Here is a 26,265-nt window from a genome sequence, read left to right as displayed (position 1 = left end):
TACAATCAATTATAAGTAGAGATAACACAACGATAATGTAACATGAAATATATTTCTAAAAAATAAAATACATTAAAATACAATATTATCAAAGCTAAATAGCAACAAATCATTACAGTAAGATGAAGAGATTTTTTTCTTTCTGAACTAAGTACTGACAGTACCACTTCTCCTGTTCTGTATGCTAGGATGTGTCACATCTGCATAGTACCACTTCTCCTGTTCTATATATTTGTTTGTATCCTGCGTCCCAAATAAAACATTGCTATGAAGTCGGCCCTGTGTACGATCTGGCCAGACACAAACCCCATGTATAAATAGCCCAAATATGAGAGGACACACCCCCAATATGAGAGGACACACCCCCAATATGAGAGGACACCCCCCCAATATGAGAGGACACACCCCCAATATGAGAGGACATCCCCCATCCCCCCTTTTGCTTACAAAGGTAACGGTCCAGTGGTATAAACCACATCTTTCATAACGGAGCTGAATATTATAGTAATGTGTGCTAAATGTCATGGTGTTTCTTTATACACACATACAGATATATATATATATATATATATATATATATATATTTCTATCTATCTGATCTAAATATATATATATATATATATATATATATATATATATATATATATATATATATAGAAAAGAATAGAGGAGGAGGCGCACAATAGTGTAGTATAGTAATATAATGGGATCACACAGGAGTCCACGATTGAACCTTATCAATATATAAAAAAAAAAATAAAAATATATATATATATACATATATATATATATATATATATATATATATATATATATATATATTCTAAACATTTTATTGTAGCTCCAAGTGCACATTTACAGGATCCGCTATGTACGATACATATTAAACAAATTGACAGTCTGATTTGACATCTCTCAGCGTTACAATCTTGTCCCAGGAAAACTGTAAACAGAAAATTCATTTATTATATGTGTCAGAACCTTCAATCTTCAGATCTCCTCTATTGTCGCAGTATATATTATATACAGTGGAGCACAGTTCTTTTGTTGTTTTTTTGCCTTCGCTAGTCTAACAAAAACTAATTTACTGTCAAGTTTGTTATGATGGCTTCTATAATTCATCCTTGTAGTTTCTTCTTTTCATCGTCACAGCTGTTTATTGACTCAAAGCTTCTTAAAGAAAAATCACTTTTTTTGTATTTGTTTTTCACTGATATGCTGCATTCTGCACCTACATTTGTTTGGTTAGTTTGGCGTTTTACTGAATTAAGGAGGAAGTACGATTGTGTGCACTGAGCAATAAACACTTTTATTTTGACCCCCCCCCCCCACCCTCCCTCAGGCAGCCTGGGTGGGGTGAAATGGAATAAATTTATTAAAGAAATCCAGTTTTGTTGATGTAAAAGATGAATTACTGCCATTTATATTCATGTAGAGTTTGACACATTTTGCACCTCAGACAAATGCTTAAAATTTCTGCTGCAAAACGGTGTCTTACACCTATCTCATCTTGTCAAAGCCCCTTCTCATTGCGTTCCCCATTCAGATGGATAGGACGCTGATTAGGGTGGTTCCTCATTCACTTCCATGTAGTCATCATAATCATCATTTATTTATATAGAGCCACTAATTCCGCAGCGCTGTACAGAGAACTCACTCACATCAGTCCCTGCCCCATTGGGGCTTACAGTCTAAATTCCCTAATATACAGAGACACACAGAATAGGGTAAATTTGATAGCAGCCAATTAACCTACCAGTATGTTTTTGACGTGTGGGAGGAAACCGGAGCACCCGGAGGAAACCTACGCAAACACGGGGAGAACATACAAACTCTTCACACATAAGGCCATGGTCGGGAATTGTACTCATGACCCTAGTGCTGTGAGGCAGAAGTGTTAACCACTGAGCCACTGTGCTGCCCACCCTGACCATTCATAATATCGCCTTATAACGCTGTCAGTTCCTGCTCAGAATTGCGTTGAAAATGGCCTTAATAAGGGACACGTATAATTTTACGCAGGTTCTGAGTCCTGCGGATTAGGTCTACGTCTCACCATCTCACTGGGTCCTAATTAGTCAGTCTCAGAACCTGAGTCATTCATATCTGTCTCTTATTAAAGAAATAAGTTGGTCACCTGCCTGAGTAATGAATTGACTAGTGTTGAATGGAACAGGTATTAATGGAGGGCGTGTCGCTTGGTCCCCTGAGAGATTGGGGCCGGCTTCCTCCACTAATGAAAGGTGGAGGATACAGACCTGTGTACAGCATACTGATGTAATAAAATGACATAAGAAAACCGGGTTACAGACCCACTTTGAAAAGGGATCACTGATCCCTATGAGGGAACACACAGGCAGATTGCTGGACGCAGTATAGACACAGCTGGCCCTAGTTTACAAAGTCTGTACTCCATTACCATTACTCTATTGTGAACCTCTCAGGAATCATTGACCACCGTTTAATGTCTTGTTTGAGCTGCGTGGTGCTGTTCAGGTTAGGTCTCATTTAAAAAATATAATTGCAAATCATTAAAAAACAGAAAATACAGACAGATCAGCTTATCCTGATTATTGCAGCTAACAGAAAATTAAATTAAGATGAAACTCCCGAAAGATCTAAACTATCAAAACTAAGGTCCATTGCAAAAAGAAATCTTTCACAATAATCTCGATTAGTAGAGGCCCAGCTATAATGCAGAGTCCGCACTTAGAGTTAAGATCACAGCCAGCTAAACACTGACACTGTGCTCCTGGACAAGCCATGTTTTGATGCAAGGGGTGCAAATGCGTTTACTTATTTTTTTGCATGCAGGGAAGATACTGGGCAACTTCATTTTTATACCGCAATTTAGAGTTGAGCTAGGACACGTCCCCAACTATAAATCTGTCCATACATTTGCATCCCCCCTCCCCCTGCAGAGAGGTTTTGCCAAGGTGCATATAAGGCAAACCTGGAATAGGACGCTCATAAGTACTCTCTGGGGGACATTTGGAACAACTGTCAGTGTTGTTTTGATAAATATAGGGCTTTATGTCCATTCGTTTCCTGTTTTACTGTCTTTTTTTTGTTTGTTGCTTTTCTGTTTGAAACGTTTTATAAACGTTTCCCAGTATTGTTACATTGTACAACATTCTGGTGGATTCTGTAACTGATCAGAAGTGATACAGTTACATTCTCTCATTCATGTATCCACATGATCAAATATCACAGATTAAATGCTATAAAAAGATTATACATCTTCACATTCTGAAACAGATCTGTGGCGTCTTTCCAATTAAAAATGCTAAATATTCCAATAACTTCACAGCTCCTGTGGTTGCCAGGGTACCTTGAATTGTTTTTTTGATCATTTGCTTTAGAACTTTTTCCCATTTATTCAGATTTTCACATAAATATGTAACTGGTGTAAGTAGAACAAGTGGGTATACACTGAAATTAGTGGGAGGAGGAATCACCACAGGACCAATTTTCTTTGTGTTTTCCTTACATAAATATGTAATTTTGCGGCTTGCAATTATGTAAGTTTGTTGTTTGTATTATGTAAAGTTGTCACTTTTGTACTTATGTCACTTTGTCACACATTAAAAGAATGCATTGACAAAGCATAGCTATTTTAAGGATTTAGAACATATAATGAAAATGAGACAAACAAAAATCACACACCCACCTTCAACATCTGCCCCCCCCCCCCCCCCCATAAAACAACCTGTGATTTTGGACAGTAGATAAGTTACATCTGTTCCCTAAATACAATAAAGGTTTCTATTACATGGGCGGATTCAATATTCAGGTGAATTTAGTCCATTAATTCACTAGGAATCAGTGTCTCCTAAATCGTTATTACCTCAGAGATGTCATAAGCTCCTTGTGAATTGGTAGGCTGCAATATCATGGCTGTTGGATCAAGCTATTGACACCTGGAACTGTATTCAAATTTGAATAAGTTCTTTTATTCTTTTTTTTTCGAGTCAAAACACAGCAAAGTATAACAGACAGTTTAATCGGCATGAAGTCATCATACAAGTTGGTTGATGGAATGAACTCTGAACTCATTTCAGTTTCTACTAACTTCTTATGATAAAATAAATATCTGTCTATGCAATTCTCTAAAGTGTATGTTTGGTTGAGCTATTATACTCAAAAAGGTATATTTTAAGCAATGAATTGTGAGATTCTTTCATGTGTGCTAACCTTGTAATATTTCACGGAGTCCAGGCCTGCTTAATCTTTAATTCATAGGACTTTTTGGTACCCCTTTATCGAGGTGGGCAGAAGCCCCCCAGCCCAACCTGCCCCTGATCCTTCTCCAAATCCCTCAAAGAACTCGTAACCCTATAACTTCTTCTTACAGACATCCTGCTGACATAAACAAAAGTAGAAGTAATATAAAAATGAAGTATTACAAAATAAAATAGAGTTTCATCATCTAAGACATTCCACAAAATATACAGTGACAAATGGATGTGACAGGGGCACTTTAAATTTTCTTTTGTTTATGTGCAGTGGTATTTCCATTAAAGAGTCTAATACAGTAGACTATACAGTGGTTAGCATTGCTATCTCACAGCGATGGGGTCATGAGTTCGATTCCAACCAGGGTACTAGCTGAGTGGAGTTTGTATGTTCTTTCCCGTGTTTGTTGGGGTTTCCTCCAGCTTCAATCTCATGAATATTGGTCCAGCCCAAAAAGTGTCTGGTTAGAAATTGTTTTAAACTGCACCCATACAATGTATATTTACAAGAGTGTATGTGCACTTGGCTAAGCGTCAGGACTACTTGTGGACAGATGGACGGATCTTTTATAGATTTTTATCTGAAGGCATCTCCTGCGTTCCAGAGAGTTTCATTCACTGCTCCTGTCCTGTAGCTGCCAAATTGCAGAGTCCCTGGAAACCACATCACCTTTTTCTGTAGATTGTTGGTTTGTTATCTGTGTGATAGAGTATCTTCATTTCCAATGTTTAAGCCAGAAGACGGGGCTATTATCGTTATCAGCATCAACATATTGTCCCCGTTGTGCGTCTTTGCAAATGATCTACTCCACAACCGGCTCAGCCAGACTGAGATGAAGAAGACATCTCTGATGATGTGATTTTCTGTCTACTGACAACAAATGAGCTGTAACGTTCGTACATTGCTGTAAATCGACATAGGCTTTCCTCTGTGCCGCCATTAGGAAAATGTTCTGTTCTTTCTGATTGTGTACAAATTAGGATAAGGAGAAAGTATAAGGGGAACTGTCTTTAAAGTGGAACTTAACACACAAAAAATGAAAATACTTCTAGGGCACATAAACCGGAGGGTGTTCCGTTATTGTAGTTTAAGTGAGCGCAGGAAATGCTGATAAAATGGATTTTAATGCTGCCAACACGGACGACTTTAGTCGATGTAGCTTAAGAATTACAGCAAGAAAATAATGCAGCACGGTGGCTCAGTGGTTAGCCTCACAGCACTGAGGTCATGAGTTCAATTCCCGACCATGGCCTAATCTGTGTGGAGTTTGTATGTTCTCCCTGTGTTTGCGTGGGTTTCCTCCGGGTGCTCCGGTTTCCTCCCACACTCCAAAAACATACTAGCAGGTTAATTGTCTGCTATCAAAAATTGGCCCTAGTCTCTCTCTCTGTCTGTCTGTGTATGTTAGGGAATTTAGACTGTAAGCTCCAATGGGGCAGGGACTGATGTGAGTGAGTTCTCTGTACAGCGCTGCGGAATCAGTGGCGCTATATAAATAAATGGTGATGATGGTGATGAATGCAGATACCGTTATTTTTCTAGAGATCCATGGGTTTTTATGCTGCGCTGGTTCCCTGTTGGTTTTGTCGTACATTGAGAAAATACTTTTGGTTGGATGAGCCCTTGAAATTCCACTTTTGGGTTTCGGGTCATGCCTTAAAAAGCGATAAATGAGTTATATGTAGTAAAGCTACACAAGTTGCGACATTGTAGCCAGTTCGAGTAGAGCAGAAAACAAACGTAATGTCAGATAATGATCTTATAAAAATTCATAGCATCGGTATCTGTCATGGTGGCAAATGCCAATGAAAGATAACTGCCCCTGGCCTGTGTGTGTGGCCCTGGTCCGAGGGCACTAGGAATCTTCAAAGAATACAAACGCTCTCCGGCCGTTTGGCCAGAGAGAAATGTCTGCACCCCGTATGATATGGCCACCCACGTGGGTGGCCTAATTCAACAATGGTGTTATCACTGGACTCTCTGGTCAAACCTACCATGTCTCACCCTCTCCGGACTCTCACTGTGCAGAATGGGCGCTGGCAGGATGGTCTATCTCTCTTTATCTAAGTGGGTGGTACTTTGCAATATACTGTATTCTGAGAGCTAATACATTTCTATGATAATGTTGATGTTGTGTAAGATTAATTATCCACCTTCAGGTAACTCTATTTCTTTGTACATTTTTATCTTTCTGCAATTTTCTGTGCATTCCAGTCATGTATTTATATCATCAGAAGTGTTTAATTCCATTGCCCTGGGATATGATACAGCTCAGTTGTGCTTCCTGCAGTGGATTTAATTGTACCCAGAGAACAGCTTTTTGTCCTATCAATGACAATAGAAATAAACAACTCTGGTTAAAAAGCACAGAGCCCCCCCCCCCTTTATTGTTTGCGCTGATTGTTTATTCTTAGAAATGTAGAAATCATGTAAGAGAACTTTGACAAATGCATGTAACTTGGAATGTGCGGTAGACTTTCACAATAATATGGCAGTATTCAGTGAGCATTATATAAACATATTCATATAAGCAAAGTACAAAATTCAAGACAATAAAAGAGACCTCCTCAAGGGTGTATATACTGTCTGTTCAGCCTGTTCGGATCCACAAGGGCCCATTTCTTAAAGGGACAGTAACCTGAAAATATTTTCCCTCTGTACTGGCTAGGAGCACATTTATGGGGTACTGCATGGTACCCCTTTTTCTACTCTCTGCCATATTTCTGCACTTAGTCATGTCCCTGATGATGTGACACCCGGCCCTCAATGATGTAACACATGACCTTTGACAAATGATTGAATTATCGGCATGGTGGCTTAGTGGTTAGCACTTCTGCCTCACAGCACTGGGGTTTTGCGTTCAATCCCCGACCATGGCCTTATCTGTGAGGAGTTTGTATGTTCTACCCGTGTTTGCGTGGGTTTCCTCCGGGTGCTCTGGTTTCCTCCCACACTCCAAAAACATACTAGTAGGTTAATTGGCTGCTAACAAAATTGACCCCAGTCTGTGTGTATATGTCTGTCTGTGTTAGGAAATTTAGACTGTAAGCCCCAATGGGGCAGGGACTGATGTCAGTGAGTTCTCTATACAGCGTTGCGGAATTAGTGGCGCTATATAAATAAATGGTAATAATAATACCAAATAAACACATTTGTGATCTGTGTGACACAGTTTTTGCACTTTCTAGAATGACATCTAGGGTAGGCCTTCAGAAGTTGTGAAACTACAAGTCCCAGCATAACCTACCAGCAATTGGCTGGCAATGGGCTGCAAGGCATGCTGGGGATTGTAGTTTCAGAACACCTGGAGAGCCACAGGTTGCCCACACCTGCTCTAGGGTCTTAGAGCTGTTAGGTCGGACATACCGTATCTGTTTGTGAAATAATTATGTTTAAGGTCACACTTAAGGGATCATCTGAGCATGTGGCCTGTCCCTATATGACTAATGTACAATGATGGACTGTATAAGTCATTTATCTTCTTGCTTGGCTGGAAAAGGCGGTTACCGTAGAGCGGTGGCTGAGACCACAAGCTTTGTACCCTGAAGTGTTCTCAAACCTTTGTGCAACAAGTGCCCTTCAGACCCCTCCAACTTGACTGTTTGTCCTTTCTCTTTGCAGCTCTCGAAAGACATGAGTGACATCTATGATTTGGGTTGTTGCATCTGAAGGGCTGAGCAATTCCGTTGGAGCAGATTCCTGGATGAGACTGGCTGAGATACTGGATCTGTGTGAAGAGGCCTAAGGATTTAATAGGATGTCAACGGAGACAGAACTTCAAGTAGCTGTTAAAACCAGCGCAAAGAAAGAATCGAAAAAGAAAGGTACTTTTCATGTTTCAAGAGGCGACTGATACATTTAGCAAACAGTTTTCATGTGGGAAATTATACTTCCTGCAAATTTATTTCACGGGGAAGTTTCAATTTAAAATTGTGAATAAAAATGAAAATAACTCTGATGAAAATAGGTTCAAAGAAATACGTTGTCAATGGCATTCAGTGGTATCTAGTTTTTAAGAAGTTTTTAGAAGAAAGTTACAGAGTTGTGTTGTTTGCTATAAGCACACCGTTATATTGATGTAAGAGGGTGAATGGAATCAGCTTTGATTAGATTTATCTTATTCTGTGAATTGGGTTTTAGTGCATCAAAGATCTTGATTCTTCATTGAGCTTATCCCCCCTGATATATGTGTGTATTATAGGAGATATCCACTCATGAATCTTTATTTATATCTTCAATCGATAATAAGATGATTTGCAGACATTGTTATTCATTGTTATGACTATTTTATTATTGGAAAACAAAATTGAAACTTCAGTTTCTCTGCACTGTTTTGTAAAGAGCAGCAACATTGTTGCAGTTATGTAAACAGTCACCCACAGAGTTCTATTGTAGTAAGTAAGATGTAACAGGCAAATTGAGACTGCACTCTGTCCACACTCAACTGAAACATTCCGGCTGATACTCTCTCTCACAAAGAGATAGGTTGGTAGAAACTTAGATGTATGATCATATTTCTATCATAAGCCAAAAGAAAATGTCCACAAATTTGTAAATGGTAATATACAGTTGGGGGGGGTGAAGTTTAACAAAAAAAATTGTTGAGTTATATAATTGTGTATATATATATATATACACACACACACACACACACACATATATATATATATATATATATATATATATATATATATATAGATACATACATATATATATATATATATATATATATATATACACACACACAGACAGACAGACAGACACACACACACACACACACATATATATATAATTATATATATATATATAGATAGATACATACATATATATATATATATATATATATATATATATACACACACACACAGACACACACACACACACACATATATATATATATATATATATATATATATATATATATATATATATATATATAATAGAGCTGTCAGTGGATTTACAGTTGTGTTCAGCAATGTGCACATATGGGGGGGTCTTATGGTCTTTTCTTGGCCTCAACTAAAAGTGTATATGTTCTGTTTAATATTATAAGTTGTGAAAGTTACTGAAAAACTTCTAGTAGGGAACACTTTCTATACATAAATTTACATTGTTTTACGTTCACGTTGAATACAGATCACCTGTCCAACACCCGGCTGTTGGTGGATATAACACTGTTTGGGGGTTTGATCCCAGATCAGCAGAGATATCTGTCAGAAAGACATCTATATTCTAATGTACGGAAAGCTTTCTCCGTTCTCTGTCAACAACTGATGACAATTACTGGTTCCTATCCAGAGATTAGAGAGGTTTATAAGATGCTTCCAGCAATGTCACATCTGTGGTACATATTCTACCTCCGCACATTACATCTGTCCCGGGAATATGTGGATCGAATAAGAGACATATCCAGACAGCAGAAAGGACATTCACATACACAGAGAGAGCTTTGATCAGAGGAGACGGCACCAGGAGAGATTTATCTGTAAATAACAGGAGGGTGAATGTATCAGTGATAAAGAATAACAAAGTCTAAAATGCCAATTGCTTTATATAAAAGTTGATACATTTATCTTAACAAACATTTTAGTATCATATTAATACAGTTATACTATGTTATTTAAGATAAGGCTGAGATTGCAGGCAAAGGGGGGCGTTTACGAAGCGCCCAATGTCCAATGCGCAAATCTCGGCCAGCCCAGGACTCGCTGTGCACATAACGATCACCACGTACATAGGTTTGTGGAGGGAGATGTGGGGTTTACAGAGAAGGGCGGAAATGAGAATTCCATTGGCACTGATTCTGTAAAATGACTTTAATTTTGCGCCAGCGGTCGTCAGACTTTGTCCTATATTTTTGTATCAGAATCATTATGTGCCTCAATGTTAGTTTTACATTTTTCTCTGTGTTTACTTTTAAATTTCACATTATTGGGCCTGAGTCATTAATGAGAGTAAATCAAGAAAAAGGAGTAACTTTGCACCTGGGCAAAACCATGTTGCATTGGAGGGGGAGGTAAATTTAAAATGTGGGGACAGATTTATAGTTGGGGTAGGGCATGTCCTAGATCAACTTTAAATGTCAGTGTACAAATAAAGCTATCACATATCTGTGTGCTACATGAAAAAACAGCCAGTATTTATCTTATGTGCAAAATAATAAACTAATTTGCACCCCTTGTTTTGTAACGTGGTTTGTCCCAGATCAAACTTACTCCTTTTTTTGCTCTACTTAATGAATCAGCCCAATATCTTCTCTGGATCCTCCCACTGGTTATAAATAACTGTTGTATATTTGCATGTTGCACAACACATTTTATATAGAACAAGGTCTACTTTGTCATACATGACGCGTGCACCAACATGAATAACCTGGATCAATAACTAAAATGATCCACCTGCAAAATATTGGAAATACCGAAGACATTATTCAGTAATGAGGATTAGGTATAAATAATGTGCAGTAACACATAGCAATCAGTCAGACGTTACCCTTCAATATCTGCCTATTGCCACCTTCTTACTAAATGTTTCCTCAGTGTTTAAGTTGGATAATATGTAACAGTTTAGTTACAGATATTCATTTAGTAATAACATTTTAAATGATTGCTTTTTACCATTTTTCAGCTGGTTGATGAATTCACCTATCAACCTTGTTTACTATGATTAAATATACCATATTGTTCAATAATCTTATATACATATACATGTAGTGTAGTATAAAAAAAAAGACAAAGTCGTATTACTCTGATGAGTTTTTTTCTGAGGATTGTACAGTATCTGAATTCTTCACACGTAGGTGACGTAGATTCTTCTCTCTGTTTCCCTGGAGTCTTAGACCTGAAAGTGCGATAGTGTAAGAGACAATACACTGAAGTGTCAGGTTGTTTGGTCTGTGATTGGCAGCCGCTCATGGGGAAGGGTAGAAAAGTTGATAGAGCGTTAAATGACTGATATGACCATTAAGGTGTATATATATATATATATATATATATATATATATATATACATATATATAGTGAATAATGTTCACAATGTTATCATGTTTAGATTATTATAATTGGTAAGCATTGATGACATCAGATATATAGGTAACTGTATCAAGTCTTTTAAAAAGGAAAAGTGGAGGTGTTGCCCATAGCAACCGATCAGGTTGTAGCTATCACGTTCTAGATTGTACTCAATGAACGATAGCTAGAATCTGATTGGTTGCTGTGGGCAACACCTCCACTGTGGAAGGTTTGATAAATATATCTCATATGTTTAGTGGTGACATCATCACTCTATAGTTTTGAAAACTGATTTACTCTAATGAAAAACCTGTTCAATTATGTCCCTTGCAATGTACAGTATATATGTTTTTTTTTCTGAGTTTGAACTTCTAATATCCTTATAATATACAGTAGGCCTTACATTATTAGAATCGTTTGGAACAGTAGAATCCATTCAGGTGTTAAAATACTCAGCATATGATTTATTCTGAGGTTTTGTCTGGTCACCTTTTATAAGTGCTATAATTGTTTAAAAATGTTAAACAAACCGAGGTCTATGAATCAGTTTCAAACATTTGTATGAATTTGCAAACTTGTAAAGAACATTCCACATTTATATGATCATTTGACCCTTAGGGCGATGTAAACTTAAACTTTTGTTACCATCGTAATCTCTTCTCATGTCCATGAAATGTATTTGAATATGTATTAGCAGAAATTCAGTCCTGACACAGAGCTGTACGAATATTATCAAGATCTTGGTAAGCATATGGCTGTATACAGTAGGATATCGAACCATATTTGTAACACTTAAACATTCTTAGAACTTAGGGGTTGCTAAGCAACAGCATAGAATGTAGAGTAAGGAATTAAACATTGATTCTGTAATTAGCTTATGAAAGAAATGTGCTATGTTGTTTTTCCAAAGCTACCGCATTTCTGCTACTCTGACCTTTTATCTTTAATGTTATTTGACATTACAAGTTAATACAGCTTAGTTATTAAAATAACAGTTTGTGTGTTATCTTGGTAAATGCAGATTGTAAATGATAAATGACTTTATTGCACACGAGAGAGTGGTATAATATGGTACACTGCTTGTTATTTCATATTTAAGACACACAAGTCAAGATTAGCAAAACAATTCAGTAACTTTCGCAACTTTTTATAGGTCCTGGGGTGTAAACTCAATTTATGAAACAAAACATTTACCGAGAGAGATAATCAATATACCAGGTTGTAATAACTCCAGGATTCACCAACAGTTACTGTTTAACCACATGCGGCTCTAAGAGCGTCACGTAGAAGACCCTCTTCTATGGGAGAAATCTCTGGAGGATTTCAGGGTAATAGACTCAGAATCCTGTTTATAAAATCTCCCCGGCATTTTCTAATCTAAATGCAAACACGAGTCCTTAGTTGCTGTGAAGTCGGGAAACAAGAAAACGGTTATATCGTTTTTCTTATATTCAGAGTATTTTTTTTATATAATAGTTTTTCTATTACCCCCCCCATTCGTAACATGACCAGATTGTCAATGTGTCAACAGGAGGAATGTAAGAATAACAAAAAAAACACACACATATATATATATATATATATATATATATATATATATATATATATATATATAAATATATATACACTGTATCCCCTCTGGCCACAGCATGGAGAGAGCACATTTATTTAATATGGAAAGGGACTGAACAATACATTCTATTGTTGACAGGTTTCACAATGACAATGAAATTGAATGTGATCTGCAGACCACGGAGGCATTTGTTTAACAATATTTTTTTTAACATTATTAATGAGAAAGCGGGCTACGAATTCACTAGGAGCTAGTGACATCACTTAGGTATGATATTATCTTCCAGTGCTTAAACCAGTTCCCAGTGAATTGATAGGCAGCCTTCTCGCTAATATTGTTGAGCCAACGTAGTTGCTTAGTGGTTTCTGCCATAAAGTTGCGTACGTTTGTCCCATATTCCAGACATTTCTCTCACTGAGAACCTATCACTGCAAATCAGTCACATATCTACCAAAATTTAATAAAAAAGAAAAATCAGGACAAAGTAATCCTCTCAACCGGTCCACCCAAAATATATACTCGCTGTGTAGCAGTTTGAGAGGTTCTGTCTACTCTCGGTCGTGTTTTCAGTCCTTTCTGCCCTTGGCCACGCCCCCAGTGATGACATACCCCCCCTACAATGATGTCACACATATCTCTTGCCCTCATCATCTTACCCCCAAGCTATTGTATTGTGAGAGGATTATCAAACCTCAAAAAGATTTACAGGAGAGTTCTGGGAGGGAATAAAGGAATTCTGGGGAGGGAAGGCAAACCATGGAACTGTACCAAATGGCGAGATGTCAAAACAAGCTTACTATTTTTATACATTGATACCTTAATATCTACATTAGACAACTACAGAGGGAGAATAAAAACAATTTCATATACTGTATGGTTAGAGCCCCATTATCCTACATATGCGCAGTTTTTGTAACCTAAGAGTCTAATCTGTAGAATTTTGCCGCTACATAAAATCTGACAGCTCGTTTTCTTGAAACGTATCACTTCTCACCAGCTTTCCTATCAGCGCCCACAATTACTCTTCCTTAGAAGATCTGTTCTGTATGAAAGGCGGAGGATCCTCCAAGGTCACTCATCAACGGCGGGTACAATTTCCACTTCAAAAACACCAGTTCAAAGAGAAAGTCATCGCCTTTAGATTTTAACTCGAGGCGACATCGTTGCTCCTAATATGTAAATACAAAAAGCTGCAAAGCTGAGTGCACCCCTGAAACAGGGCGAGTTAACAGCCCAGGAAACTGGTCCAGCTTCCTAATGGAAACCTAAACTTCCGATTCTTCCAGTAACGCTGGAAGTAGGACTCATTATTTCAGATTGACAGTAATTTTATATATATATATATATATATATATATATATATATATATATATATATATAAGCAGTGCTAACATATGGTGGAAATTCTAATTAAACTATTCTCTTCTATTTTTATGTTCTCTCAATTAGTAAAAGCCGACGGCAGACATTCAAACCTTGAACGCTAATGATGGAGAGGGCAGATACCTGGGCAGAATTAGTAAACACTGCATAGTATATATCGAGTTCTCTTTATGTGATTTTTTTACTGACTAGGTAAAGCCGCTCTTGGACATTAGTATATCGAGAAAGTCTGCACATTACTTATCATCATCATCATTTATATAGCGCCAACATATTCCGTAGCGCTTTACAATTGGGGACAAACATTGTAAACTAATAAACAAACTGGGTAAATCAGACACAGAGAGCAGGAAGGCCGCTGCTCGCAAGCTTACAATCTATGGGACAATGGGAGTTTGATATATGAGGCGAAGTCTACATTTTGCATTTTGGTCCAGCCAGACTGCAAAGGTAAAAGTGACTCATAAGCTAAATGATCCTGTCACACAACAATGTTGGTCAGGGGTTAGTTGGTTAGGGGTAAAATTGTGTAACGGGTGGTAATAGGGTAATGTAGTGAGATTAAGAGGGTGGTTGAGGAATATTATAAGCTTGTCTGAAGAAGTGGGTTTTCAGAGAACGCTTGAAAGTTTGTAGACCAGACCTCTTGAGAGAACCAGAAAAAAGCTTTAATATCTGCAAGGTGATCAGAATTGTGTTGAGATTATGCAAATTGTGTTATCAAGCCACCCAATTAAAGTCATCATATGCTTTGCCACACCCACTTGATGATGCAAATTACATCATCAAGCCACACCCACTTCTTCTTTTCAAACCTCTTCTCTGCATCTCATGCTGGAAGCTAGATAGGAACCGTAGGAAAGTGTGGGCTAGACTTCATCAGAACATGCTGGGATTTGTAGTTCAACAACAGAGCGGCCTCAGACCTACACTTTAATGCATTGGCGATAAGCAAAAATGGGCAAGAAAAACACAATGGGCCAATTGGGTGTATTTTCCGCTCCAAAAAATTGCATGTAAAAAGGGCGCCCATATTCAGAGTAGTCCGCATCGCAAGATATATGCCGGACTTACGCCAAGCACAAAAACAGCGTATTTATGGCCATGCACAGTGCCTTATTGTCAACGAACACTACATTAGTAACATTTGTACAATCATTATGGTGTATTATGTTATTAAAGTACCTTTGTATTTTAGTTTGATAGAAAGATAAAAAGTTTAGCAAGGAAACAAAATAAAATCTTCATTTTCTTTTTTTTATGTATAGCAGAAAAAAACACTAAAAGAAGCATCCGCTTAATTTCGTTACGTAGCCTCAAACAGCGACTGTAGCTGGCGAGATTACAGCATCATCCTGTCAGCAGCGACTGTAGCTGGCGAGATTACAGCATCATCCAGTCAGCAGCGACTGTAGCTGGCGAGATTACAGCATCATCCAGTCAGCAGCGACTAACTTTTGTTACCATTCGTTATCAGTATTTGCACAAGTAGTCTGATGGGTGAATCCGCAGCCAGCCAATCAGAAGTGGCCAACTAGTGCTGCTGATTAGTATTTACACCAGGGATTGAGAATCTGCAAATTTACGGTTCCTGTGGCCATGTCTGAATAATTTACCTGAATCTGCCCTTAATGTACCCAGCCTGAGCAGGAACACCCCTCCCCCCACCATGCCTTACCAGACGCAAGGGGTCGTAAGCTGACGCACATTTGTGTGCTCTTGTTCTGCGAACATGCGCGGTGCCAAAAAGCACATATTACGCCCCGAAAACTTGCAAAAGTCCAAACTCTTGATCAGGTCCAATATCATCACACCCCAGGTTTTACATTTTTTTAAGAACACAGATATATTCTTGAGCAAAGCAGGTACATGAAACACACAAATAAGTGTAAATTTTTTGCATTGTGATCCTACAGGGCACCTATCAAATTTAAATGTATATACCTTATATTAATATATATTTGTGTTAAAAAATATACTAAAATGCAAAATTGATTTAAAAAACCTACAAGAATCAAGACCGCTCATTTTGCTTTATTTAATGTGACATTTTTATCTGCACAATATGGAGCTCAGGAAAATGGGGTAACAGATGGCAGTTTTTATAAGAAGTCTGCACCCGGGTAAAGATTGTTCTGACACAGTCTGCTCCTGCCAGCATGCAATAAATAAATGAATAAGTTCATTGCGGCGATGAGTGACAGCCCGGTTCTCGTGTACGGGTCTAAACCGGTTGCTGAAATTACTTACAGGCATCAAAGCAGCCGGGAGGCCAACGGATATTCCCCACATACAGTAACCTTAAGAGAACCAATATACTCTAACTGGTGCTAAGCATGGTCCAGACTTAGTACCAACATTGGGGGACATGATAGAAACTGTCATATATATCCGGGGTTATAACAAGGTGCAGGAGGGAAACATTCTACAAATGAAGAGAAGTTTTAGAACACGAGGACATGTACTGACACTGGGGGGAAGGAGGTTCAGAGGAAATTACTTCACACAAAGGGTAGTGGATAAGAGGAATAGCCTCCCATCAGAGGTGGTAAAGGATAATACAGTACAGCAATATAAACATGCTTGGGATAGGCATAAGGATATCCTTACAAAGAACTAAGGATCAAATAGGGTTGGAGGTTACCATAGGTTTAAAATTGGGCAGACTATATGGGCCAGGTGGTTCTTATCTGTCGTCAAATTCTATGTTTCTCTCTTTGGTTTTTTGAAACCTAATGTGATCAATTTCTAATTCCATCCCTACATATGTCTGTTGAATATATATTTATTTTACTGTTCCCTTGACCAATAAGCTTACAATCTATCTAATGCTTGATTGGGGGGGGGGGGGGTTTCCAAGGTCACAAGAAGGTAACAGCTAAATTCAAACATGTGTCTCAGGGTCATTGTTATTCAGCCAGTGCATTTACCCACTGAGACGTTTCCACCGTTGGAGTTAGTATCTTCTGTGCCATTACATGTTACATTGTGATCTATCAGCGCGTATACAGAGCATGAGAAATCTCTTTTTACACTTGAACATTTGTGTGGACACATTATATGATTCTCTCAGCACTTTCTCATCAGATACATTTCTCCTGCAGTAAAAGTGTCACTGAACTGTCAAATTAGTTTTCTGGGATTTTACTGGAACAATTCATAACTAGTGTTGTAATATTCTGTATTATACATTTCTAGTTTGTCCAGACATCTCGGTTTTATAGCGACAATGTTCCTACAGTACAACGTTTGTGGTTAGCAGTTTATATCAGACGTAAATGGATCTTGGGCAATTTCTGCTCAGTCATTTACACAACTCACTATAGTGAATTTGAAATTGTGCTTTTACACCTTGGCAAAAACATGTTGCCCTATAGGGGAGAATTTAAAATGGGCGGGAAAGTTTAGAGACAGGAGGGCAGGTGCGCACGCAGGGGGGGTTTCTGGTTCTCCAGAAACCCCTCCCCTCCGCGAAGAACGGGGGCAAAACAGTGCCCCTACACAGCGGCACTTTACAATACAGCACCGCCGAAACTGAGCACAGCAGCTTTCTATAATCCTGAGTGCGCCCCTGGGAGGGGGCGCATCACACGCGGCAGCCAAGAAACTGCAGAATATCACAAGTAACGAACATCCCAACAGCGCTAGGCATTCCTCTGGGGCGTGGCCTGCCCCTCTCGTGACATGACCAATCACCCATCGTGAGATGGTCACACCCCCCCTGTTCCGCTGCCAATAAATTCATAGTTGATTAATTTTAAAACCCAGGCAGCGTACCTCCCCCGGCTAATTCTATAATCACACCCCCCTCTCTGCAGTTGTAAGTCCCGACTGTTGGGACTGTTCCGGCCGCCATTAGAAACAGGATCCGTGACCATAACTGTTACATAGTCTGTTATATAATAAAGCACCAGGGAGACGCAGAGACGCTGCTTTGACATTAACTCTTACATGACTGCGGAGCAGGTAATGGGTTGTTGCTGCAATTAATGTCTACTGATTTCATTATCTCTCCCATGAACGTTTCGTCATCGGGGTCTGACAGAATATTGTGAGTGACACAATGACATGTAGCAAAAACATGACACCCGCGCAGAGACTGAATCCTGTCTGCTGAGGTGTCAGGATGGTAATGAAACCCATGAGATATAGGAGGAAATGACTGATTCTCATTTGTACAAGGTTTTGTCTGATGTAATTACGGTATTGTAGGAGTATGTGTCATATCCAACATTGTTATTACCAGGGATTACTGCAACATTTTTTTTTTAAAAAAAACCATATTTTATTAGAAGATTTTTCAAGCTTTAACAGCAGACAGGTTAAGTTACAAATCAAACAGTATAAACAAATATTAAGAACCTTGGGCCTGATTCATTAAGGATCTTAACTTGAGAAACTTCTTATTTTAGTCTCCTGGACAAAACCATGTTACAATGCAAGGGGTGAAAATTAGTGTTCTGTTTTGCACATAAGTTAAATACTGACTGTTGTTTCATGTAGCACACAAATATCAACTTTAAATGTCAGTTTACAAATAAGCTATCAAGTATTTGTGTGCTACATGAAAAAACAGTCAGTATTTAACTTATGTGCAAAACAGAATACTAATTTGCACCCCTTGCAATGTAACATGGTTTTGTCCAGTAGACTGCAATAAGAAGTTTCTCAAGTTGAGATCCTTAATGAATCAGGCCCCTTGTTATGATGCAAAACAACACACTTGAGAATGGAGAAAAAGTTAAACACAAGAAGGGGGGAAGGTGAGGAAGGGACACTTAGAAAGAAAAGAGAGGATAAGGACAGGTGTAAGGGGCAAGGAAGGAGAAGGAGAGGTTAGTAAGGGATAAGGGGGAATAGGAAGGAAGCCCGGGCTGGCATCCCGGTGGCTGCTAGATTTGCAGTATGCGATTTGCAGCTAGATCCATAAGGTCAGTTTCTGCTTTAAAAGGTTCTCGATTGGTCTATTCCATAAGTGGCCAGCCAAGGTTACCAGATAATTTGAAATTTGTTGTATCGATTATTAAATATGCTTGTAATATGCTCACAGCGGTACGTCTGCCATACTCTATTAATCACTTCAGACAGCGTTGAGGGTTCAAGTTGTTTCCAGCTTACTGCTGATTACTGCAACATTTTAACGGGACACTCCCATAGACCCTGCTAACAGATCTCACCTTCATAGAGGGACCCAGGCACCCAATTCCCCACCTGCTACTCCACAATGCACAGCCCCATTGGTATAGTCCCCTGACCCACATTGTCCAGACTGCTGCACCACACTGGACATCTCCCAGACTGTATATCCCCTGCCCCATAATGCACCATCACTGACCACACTGCACAGTCCCCTGTCCCAGACTGTATATCCCCTGCCCCATAATGCATCATCACTGACAACACTGCACAGTCCCCTGTCCCAGACTGTATATCCCCCTGCCCCAAAATGCACCATCACTGACAACACTGCACAGTCCCCTCTCCCAGACTTTATATCCCCCTGCCACATAATGCACCATCACTGACCACACTGCACAGTCCCCTGTCCCAGAGTATATATCCCCCTGCACCACACTGCACCATCGCTGACCATACTGCGCAGTCCCCTGTCCCAGACTTTATATCCCCCTGCCACATAATGCACCATCACTGACCACACTGCACAGTCCCCTGTCCCAGACTGTATATCCCCTGTCCCATAATGCACCATCGTTGACCACACTGCACAGTCCCCTATCCCAGAGTGCATAACACTGCTGATCCACTCAAATATTCCTTTTATCCTTTCAACTACAGCCCCATTTCCCTTACACCACACCCCAAAATGAATAAGCCACGCTCCTATTAGACATAGAAACGTGTGGTTTTCCATGTATTTTGGGGCCGTTTGGGGTTACAGTATCAAAATAAAAGTGCAATGTGACGTCAGCGATCTGGGAGGACGGGTCAGTGAGAGGGGTTTATTCTGCGGTACAAGGACACTGCTCCGTGTGGGTGTTACCACTAGTTATGAGAGTGCTACCTTTTACTATAATCCAGTGACGTCAGTTATGCATCCTTATGTGTTTTTTTAATTTTCATGCTATATTTAGTTTCCATGCCGCTATGTGAGCCCACCTTCCCGCGTACAGGGATCTTATTTTTATGCATGGTTGATATTATATTTACACCATAACGGCGGATAACTGAACCTCTGAATCTGCCTCCGTCATCGTTTTATGACGTTTCTATCATGGCTGTGACCTGTTTTGTGATTGTTTCTTACAGCTTCTTTCTGGTAGCAAGAAAAAAATAAAACACCTAACCACTCTCTCGGAGAAAGATATATGAATGTAAATCACAGACCGTTTGTATTGTGACATTTATAATGTCTTAATATCAGCTACATAAAAACCTTATTTAAGGAGCAGCCACTAGACTGATATAACCCTTTCATATTGTGAGAAACTGCAGCGTTTGTAGATATTCACAAATAATATACAAGTTGAAAGAGGGAAATAAACGTATTTCTCAAGTTCTACTCTTGTCTGGAGCTGGTAAATGGAGCTCAGATGTGCCCTTATGTAGAGTGGAAGCTGCTTTTGCAGAATTATTTGCATGAAGATGTCGAGCTACGACGGTTAAGCAGCTGTGTGTGTGTTTTAGGATGTTCCCTCCAGGAAAATTGGCTCTATATTTCGAAAGACTGGCCAGAGGTGACAGATTGGAGTCTTTACCTTCAAAAGGGGAATCATCAGGGGAGAATTGTAGAAGCCATTTATAATTTTGCAGAAGGATCCATTAGATGCCTCTGGTGATATAATAATATTCTCCAGCAATGTGCTGTATGCACGGACATCATCACATTAAGAAATCAGTAGCACGTGGGGGAAACTGTAAAAAGACAACTGATCAATGTCAGAAGGTGAAGAGCATCAGGCTTTCTGTACATGGAATCTCAGTGACAGCAATTCCTGGCAGCCACTTACACACAGATTCTGCTATACATTCACACAGTATAACAATATAACCATTATCTTTAACTACATATAACACTCCATAGGGCCAATGCTAATTATTTCAGGAAAGATTGCACACAGATTGGGGGTTTCACTGTTATTTTCTCATTAATATAGAGGGGTATATTTGCTATAATTTGGCAATCGGTCTGCGCAGTGTAATTGACAGCCCAGACATGGCCTTTCAGTTGCAGTTTGTAAAATAAATAAATAAAAAATATTTAAAAAAAATATTGACCATTGGAAAAAATGTTTTATTCAAAAACTGAAAAATGTTTTCATTGGTTGTCTCCTATTATTACTTGTTGTTTTATCTGAGATGGAGATAACAGAACATGTTATGACATATTTCATCTCTGTGCAGCTCCCATCTGCCGTCCTGTCCTACTGTGCAGTTATATTCGCGATTATACTTACAATCCACAAAGCATCCCGTCGGGGACATTTGTTTTCGGCTACAGCATCCAGGGACACTTTGCTACTATGTACATTGTCCTCTGTGCTGTATAGATGGGTGCTGGAGTACTGCAAATCTCCCCGTGACTCTTTATTTAACTTGGAAACTACTGAGGACAGGGATCTAGGAGTCACTATTTCAGGTGACATAAAGGCAGGTAAGTAATGTAACAAAGCAATGAGGAAGACAAGTCAGATGCTTGGTTACATAGGGAGAGGAATCAGTAGCAGAAAGAAAGAAGTAATAATATCACTGTATAGGTCATTGGTACGGCCTCATCTAGAATACGGTGTACAGTTCTGGAGGCCACATCTCCAGAAGGATATAAATACATTACAGACTGTACAAAGAAGGGCAACTAAAATGGTGCATGGCCTACAGCACAAAACTTACCCAGAAAGACTAAAATATCTTAATATGTATAGTTTGGAGCAGAGAAGGGAACGGGGGGACATGATAGAAACTTTCATACATATCAAGGGTTATAACAAAGTACAGGAGGGAAACATTCTACAAAGGAAGAGAAGTATTAGAACACGAGGACATGTACTGACACTGGGGGGAAGGAGGTTCAGTGGAAATGACTTCACAGAAAGGGTAGTGGATAAGTGGAATAGCCTCCATCAGAGGTGGTAGAGGATAATACAGTAGAGCAATATAAACATGCTTGGGATAGACATAAGGATATCCTTACAAAGAACTAAGGATCACATAGGGTTTGAGGTTACCATAGGTTAAAAGTTGGGAAGACTAGATGGGCCAGGTGGTTCTTATCTGTCGTCATATTCTATTTTTCTGTGTTTCTATAGTAGATATTATATCATTTTGTTCATTTTAAATACTCTGAATGTAAACTTACAAACCCGCAGCGCCCACGTAATATGTGTAATAATGTTAGTAACTATGGTGAACGTGACTATGACATGTTCCGTTTTATCAAGTCTCTGTGACTTTCTGTCCTGTCCATTTGTAAATATTTGCACGGGTTGGGTACGTGTCCCCGACTACCACTACTCCGACAGGCACTTACCTGACTTGAGAAGGAAGAAGTTTGCAATCACAAACATCGAAAGTTTCAAATCACTACGTGGCACACAGAATTATTAATTATTACTATTATTAGGGGTGTTAAATGACTAATGCAAGGCTTGTACATTGTACATTCGTGGCCTCTATGCATTACTTCGATAACACCCCTTATAATGGTATAGTCCCAAAAAGTCACATGACTTTCTGTGTGCCGGCTTCTGCATTCCTCGCGATTCTGCCACGTTGTGATTTCAAACCTTCGGCGTTTGTGATTGCCAGGTCAGTTCTTATCGGAGTAGTGGTAGTCGCGCTAGTGACTTTTGCCGATTTGCACATGTATTTGTGGACGTTACAAATATATATATATATATATATATATATATTAATGCTATGCAAACATGGAAGAGAATTTCATACCCATAACTTTGGATACCAGGAATTCTACAGTGGGCGTGGCCACATCGAGACGGTGGCTAGTCAATGACAAATCAAAGCAGATTAAATTTACACCTTTCTTGTTCCAGCTTAATTATTGACTATAAATTCCCGCAGAATGGCGAAGCGATGCTCGAAGATCGCGTCACCCCAGCTTCACGGCTCAGTGAGCTGACCGCTTGCACTGCTAAATTTGATTCGCACAACATTTTGTCGCAACCTTATACTCATAGCAACTGACACATTTTCGAGTGCTGCTTACAAAATGGAGCAAACATCTAATTGGCTGTTATCGCTACAGCGCATTTGTGCACATAGTGTTATTAAATAAGCCGCAATGTGTGTGTCTATATATACACATTTTTTAACGAAAAAACCAACATAGATATTTTTTAAACTGTGACTTAATTTTATTTTGTTATTCATTTGCTCTTTAGTGTGATCCTTCCCTCTCTTCCTCTTGATGTTTTGCTTCTAATAATATTCATCCCCTATAACCAATGACTTAATCATCATAAAAACACAGATAATCATTATATCTGATAAGCAGGACACATCCCATCTGCTGTACCCGCAGTGAAGTCTCGGTCATTATATTATCAACTGCGCAGTAATAAACCATAATACAGATTGTGAGACACTAATTATGTCCTGGAGACTGTGTCCTGTTTGGTAATCTGTGTTATTATCTATTACTGAGAAGAAACTCATTGACATACATGTTGTTTGTAGCACACACAAGTAATTATCTAACTTAATAATAGTCTGCATGTCTTCCATATATAACAAACAAGTCATATTTGTGGGACCTCAGAGACTGAGACCTCCGCAGATATATATGTATACAAGAGGGATCATCCCATACCTGAATGGAGGAAGATTATTAAAAAGTTTATCAACTTGCATTAAGTGCAATTGAACTATCTGATGGGTATTCACCCCACTTAGGTCTGGGGAAGACCAATAACATCCTGCATCATGATTGCCTATTGTCAAGTGTGAGCATGGCATTCTGGCCCATTAAATGTCTTGTGTTGCCAGCGGTCACGAAGCAGATAGATCATAACCTCTCAGATTAGATGGAAGCAAAGTCTGCAGCTGCACATCAAAGCACAACTGAGGAGCTCTGTTACCCTGCTCGTTACGCCAAAACCTTAGATTCAACAAAGATAAGATCAGGTTTATGCATAGGATATAATTATATGTACTCAAAAGATTTGCATCCAAGGGCAATACAAATCTGCAAACCTACAGGGACATTAGAATTATTTGAAGGTGGACTTCCACTTTAAATAAACCGTTCTGTGTACTGTCCATCCCTGAATCACCTCCAGCTCTTGTATGTATCTCGTTTCCTCCCAATTAGGCTGAATGCATAAGCAGACCATGAATGAGCTGCTCATCTGCTGATCTGTAATATAGATACTGTGCAGCCAACCATATGCGGAGAGGTTTTACATTTTGTTTTGAACAAAGTGCTCCGCTGGGCTAGATTACAAGTTTCACCATAGTCATCTAACACAAGCCTCTCTCTTAGTGCTTTTCAGATTAATGTCCCATTCTTGCTGCTAAAATCTGCACGCCAGATTGTGGGTGATATAAAAAGCTCTCTGCTGCCTCCGACAAACAATACAGATTGTTATTTCCCAATCTATTGCACTTTAAAGCAGTTTTGGACAGAAATACACAAAGCTGTCTGAAAATGATCCTAATTTTAAATGTATGTGTGTAATGTGGTCCATGTTTGCAGGATACACAGAGAGGCTGGTGCAGGGTTGGTTGAAATATGGTAGTAAATTACTCTTAAAATAAAGTGCATGCACCATATGCAGAGTCGTACACTCATCGAGAGGTGCCCACCTCCGCATCAGCAGCATATTTGCCAGGTTTACGCCAAGGCATCATCACAGAGTGTATTTGCGCCTGCCCTCCTGCAGGTGGAACGTTTATGTCTCCTAAGGTTTGGGTGTATTTCTGCAGGTCTGCATGAGCCGCATTTGTGTGTACACGCCCTTACTCTACTTGCCCGTCATTTGTGCGCCACAATCCTCGTCCCATCTCTCTAGTAGTAAGGAGGTTCAACTGCCTCTATCACACCCAAAATGGGTTGGGTGGACTTGGGTGCTGCCTAACTTGTCCTGATTTCCTAATCAGGAATATTGTCAGGTATGTATAACACTTGGAGATTGCTGATGGGCAGGACTTATTACAGCTACGCACAGAGGTAAATGTATATACTTTATAGGATGATTCTATAATATGATTCCAGCATATTCCCCTATTGGCTGTACTTATATAATGAAAACAAGGTGTCTTTTACATTTTAACGTAAGTGTATTGTAACAAAGGGAGGCATTTAGCTGGCAGTTTGCAGTGAAAGGATGCAAGCAAAGTAACACATTTGGGCAGCAGTGCACCTAGTTTAAAAATAAAAAGGTGGAGGACATATGTGTGACAAAATAATGTTATAGAGTCTGATTTAATTTACAAGGTTTGAAAGTGCTTTTTCCCACAGCTACAGGGCCTGTTTGCAGTAAGAGTAATCAAACAGCGTTCAAAGGGAAAGTGCCACCTGCCCATCAAGCTAGGGCTGTGGGAGGAGTGTCAGGTATAAAAACCTGTTTGTTTCATTGTTCAGTGTGACCGATGCTAGAAAAGCTGCTTGGTGTCTAGAGAGCAGGTATCTGTTTATTTAGTGTTAACGGTCACAAAAAACTGTAAGGAATCTTTATGTTGTCAAGTACTTTAACACCTTGACATTAAAACAAAGTAAAGAAGTTGTTTGCGTGTGTTTCACCAGATGTGTGCTCTTGCCACAGTATATTATGTATATTAGGAGTAGATGTCCACAAAACTCATAGTGCCAGCAATAATGGAAGATTGTGTGCACTATACTCGAAGATAACACTGTACACATGCTGGGTGCATACATAATTGTATAGCTTCCATACTGATCCGAGTTGCATCTACATTCTCCCACAGCCAAATAGCTCACACACTGTATCTCACTATAAACATTGTACAACAAACACTTACACACTTTATACATTATTGTTCCAACAATAATGCTTTACATTGGGGAACAAGCTGGGGACTTCGATTCTGTGTGGAGTTTGTATGTTCTCCCCGTGTTTGCGTGGGTTT

At 39.1% G+C, this 26,265-nt stretch overlaps 1 protein-coding gene across 16 annotated transcripts in view; it reads left to right on the top strand.

The window, feature by feature from the left end:
- Positions 1–26,265, top strand: part of DAB1 (DAB adaptor protein 1) — a 540,644-nt gene that overhangs the window by 376,362 nt on the left and 138,017 nt on the right. For all 16 annotated transcript variants that reach the window (XM_075181742.1, XM_075181737.1, XM_075181738.1 and 13 more), the window contains one exon: positions 7,858–8,060. In XM_075181742.1, coding sequence (XP_075037843.1) covers positions 7,994–8,060 — 67 coding nt within the window. In that variant the 5' untranslated portion in view covers positions 7,858–7,993. The remainder of the gene's footprint in view (positions 1–7,857; positions 8,061–26,265) is intronic.

The sequence above is a fragment of the Mixophyes fleayi genome, chromosome 8 (assembly GCF_038048845.1).
Source record: "Mixophyes fleayi isolate aMixFle1 chromosome 8, aMixFle1.hap1, whole genome shotgun sequence".
In the NCBI taxonomy this organism is placed as follows: Eukaryota; Metazoa; Chordata; class Amphibia; order Anura; family Limnodynastidae; genus Mixophyes; species Mixophyes fleayi.
The sequence above is the reverse complement of the archived record's forward strand: the minus strand, read 5'-3'. Positions and strand labels throughout refer to the sequence as shown.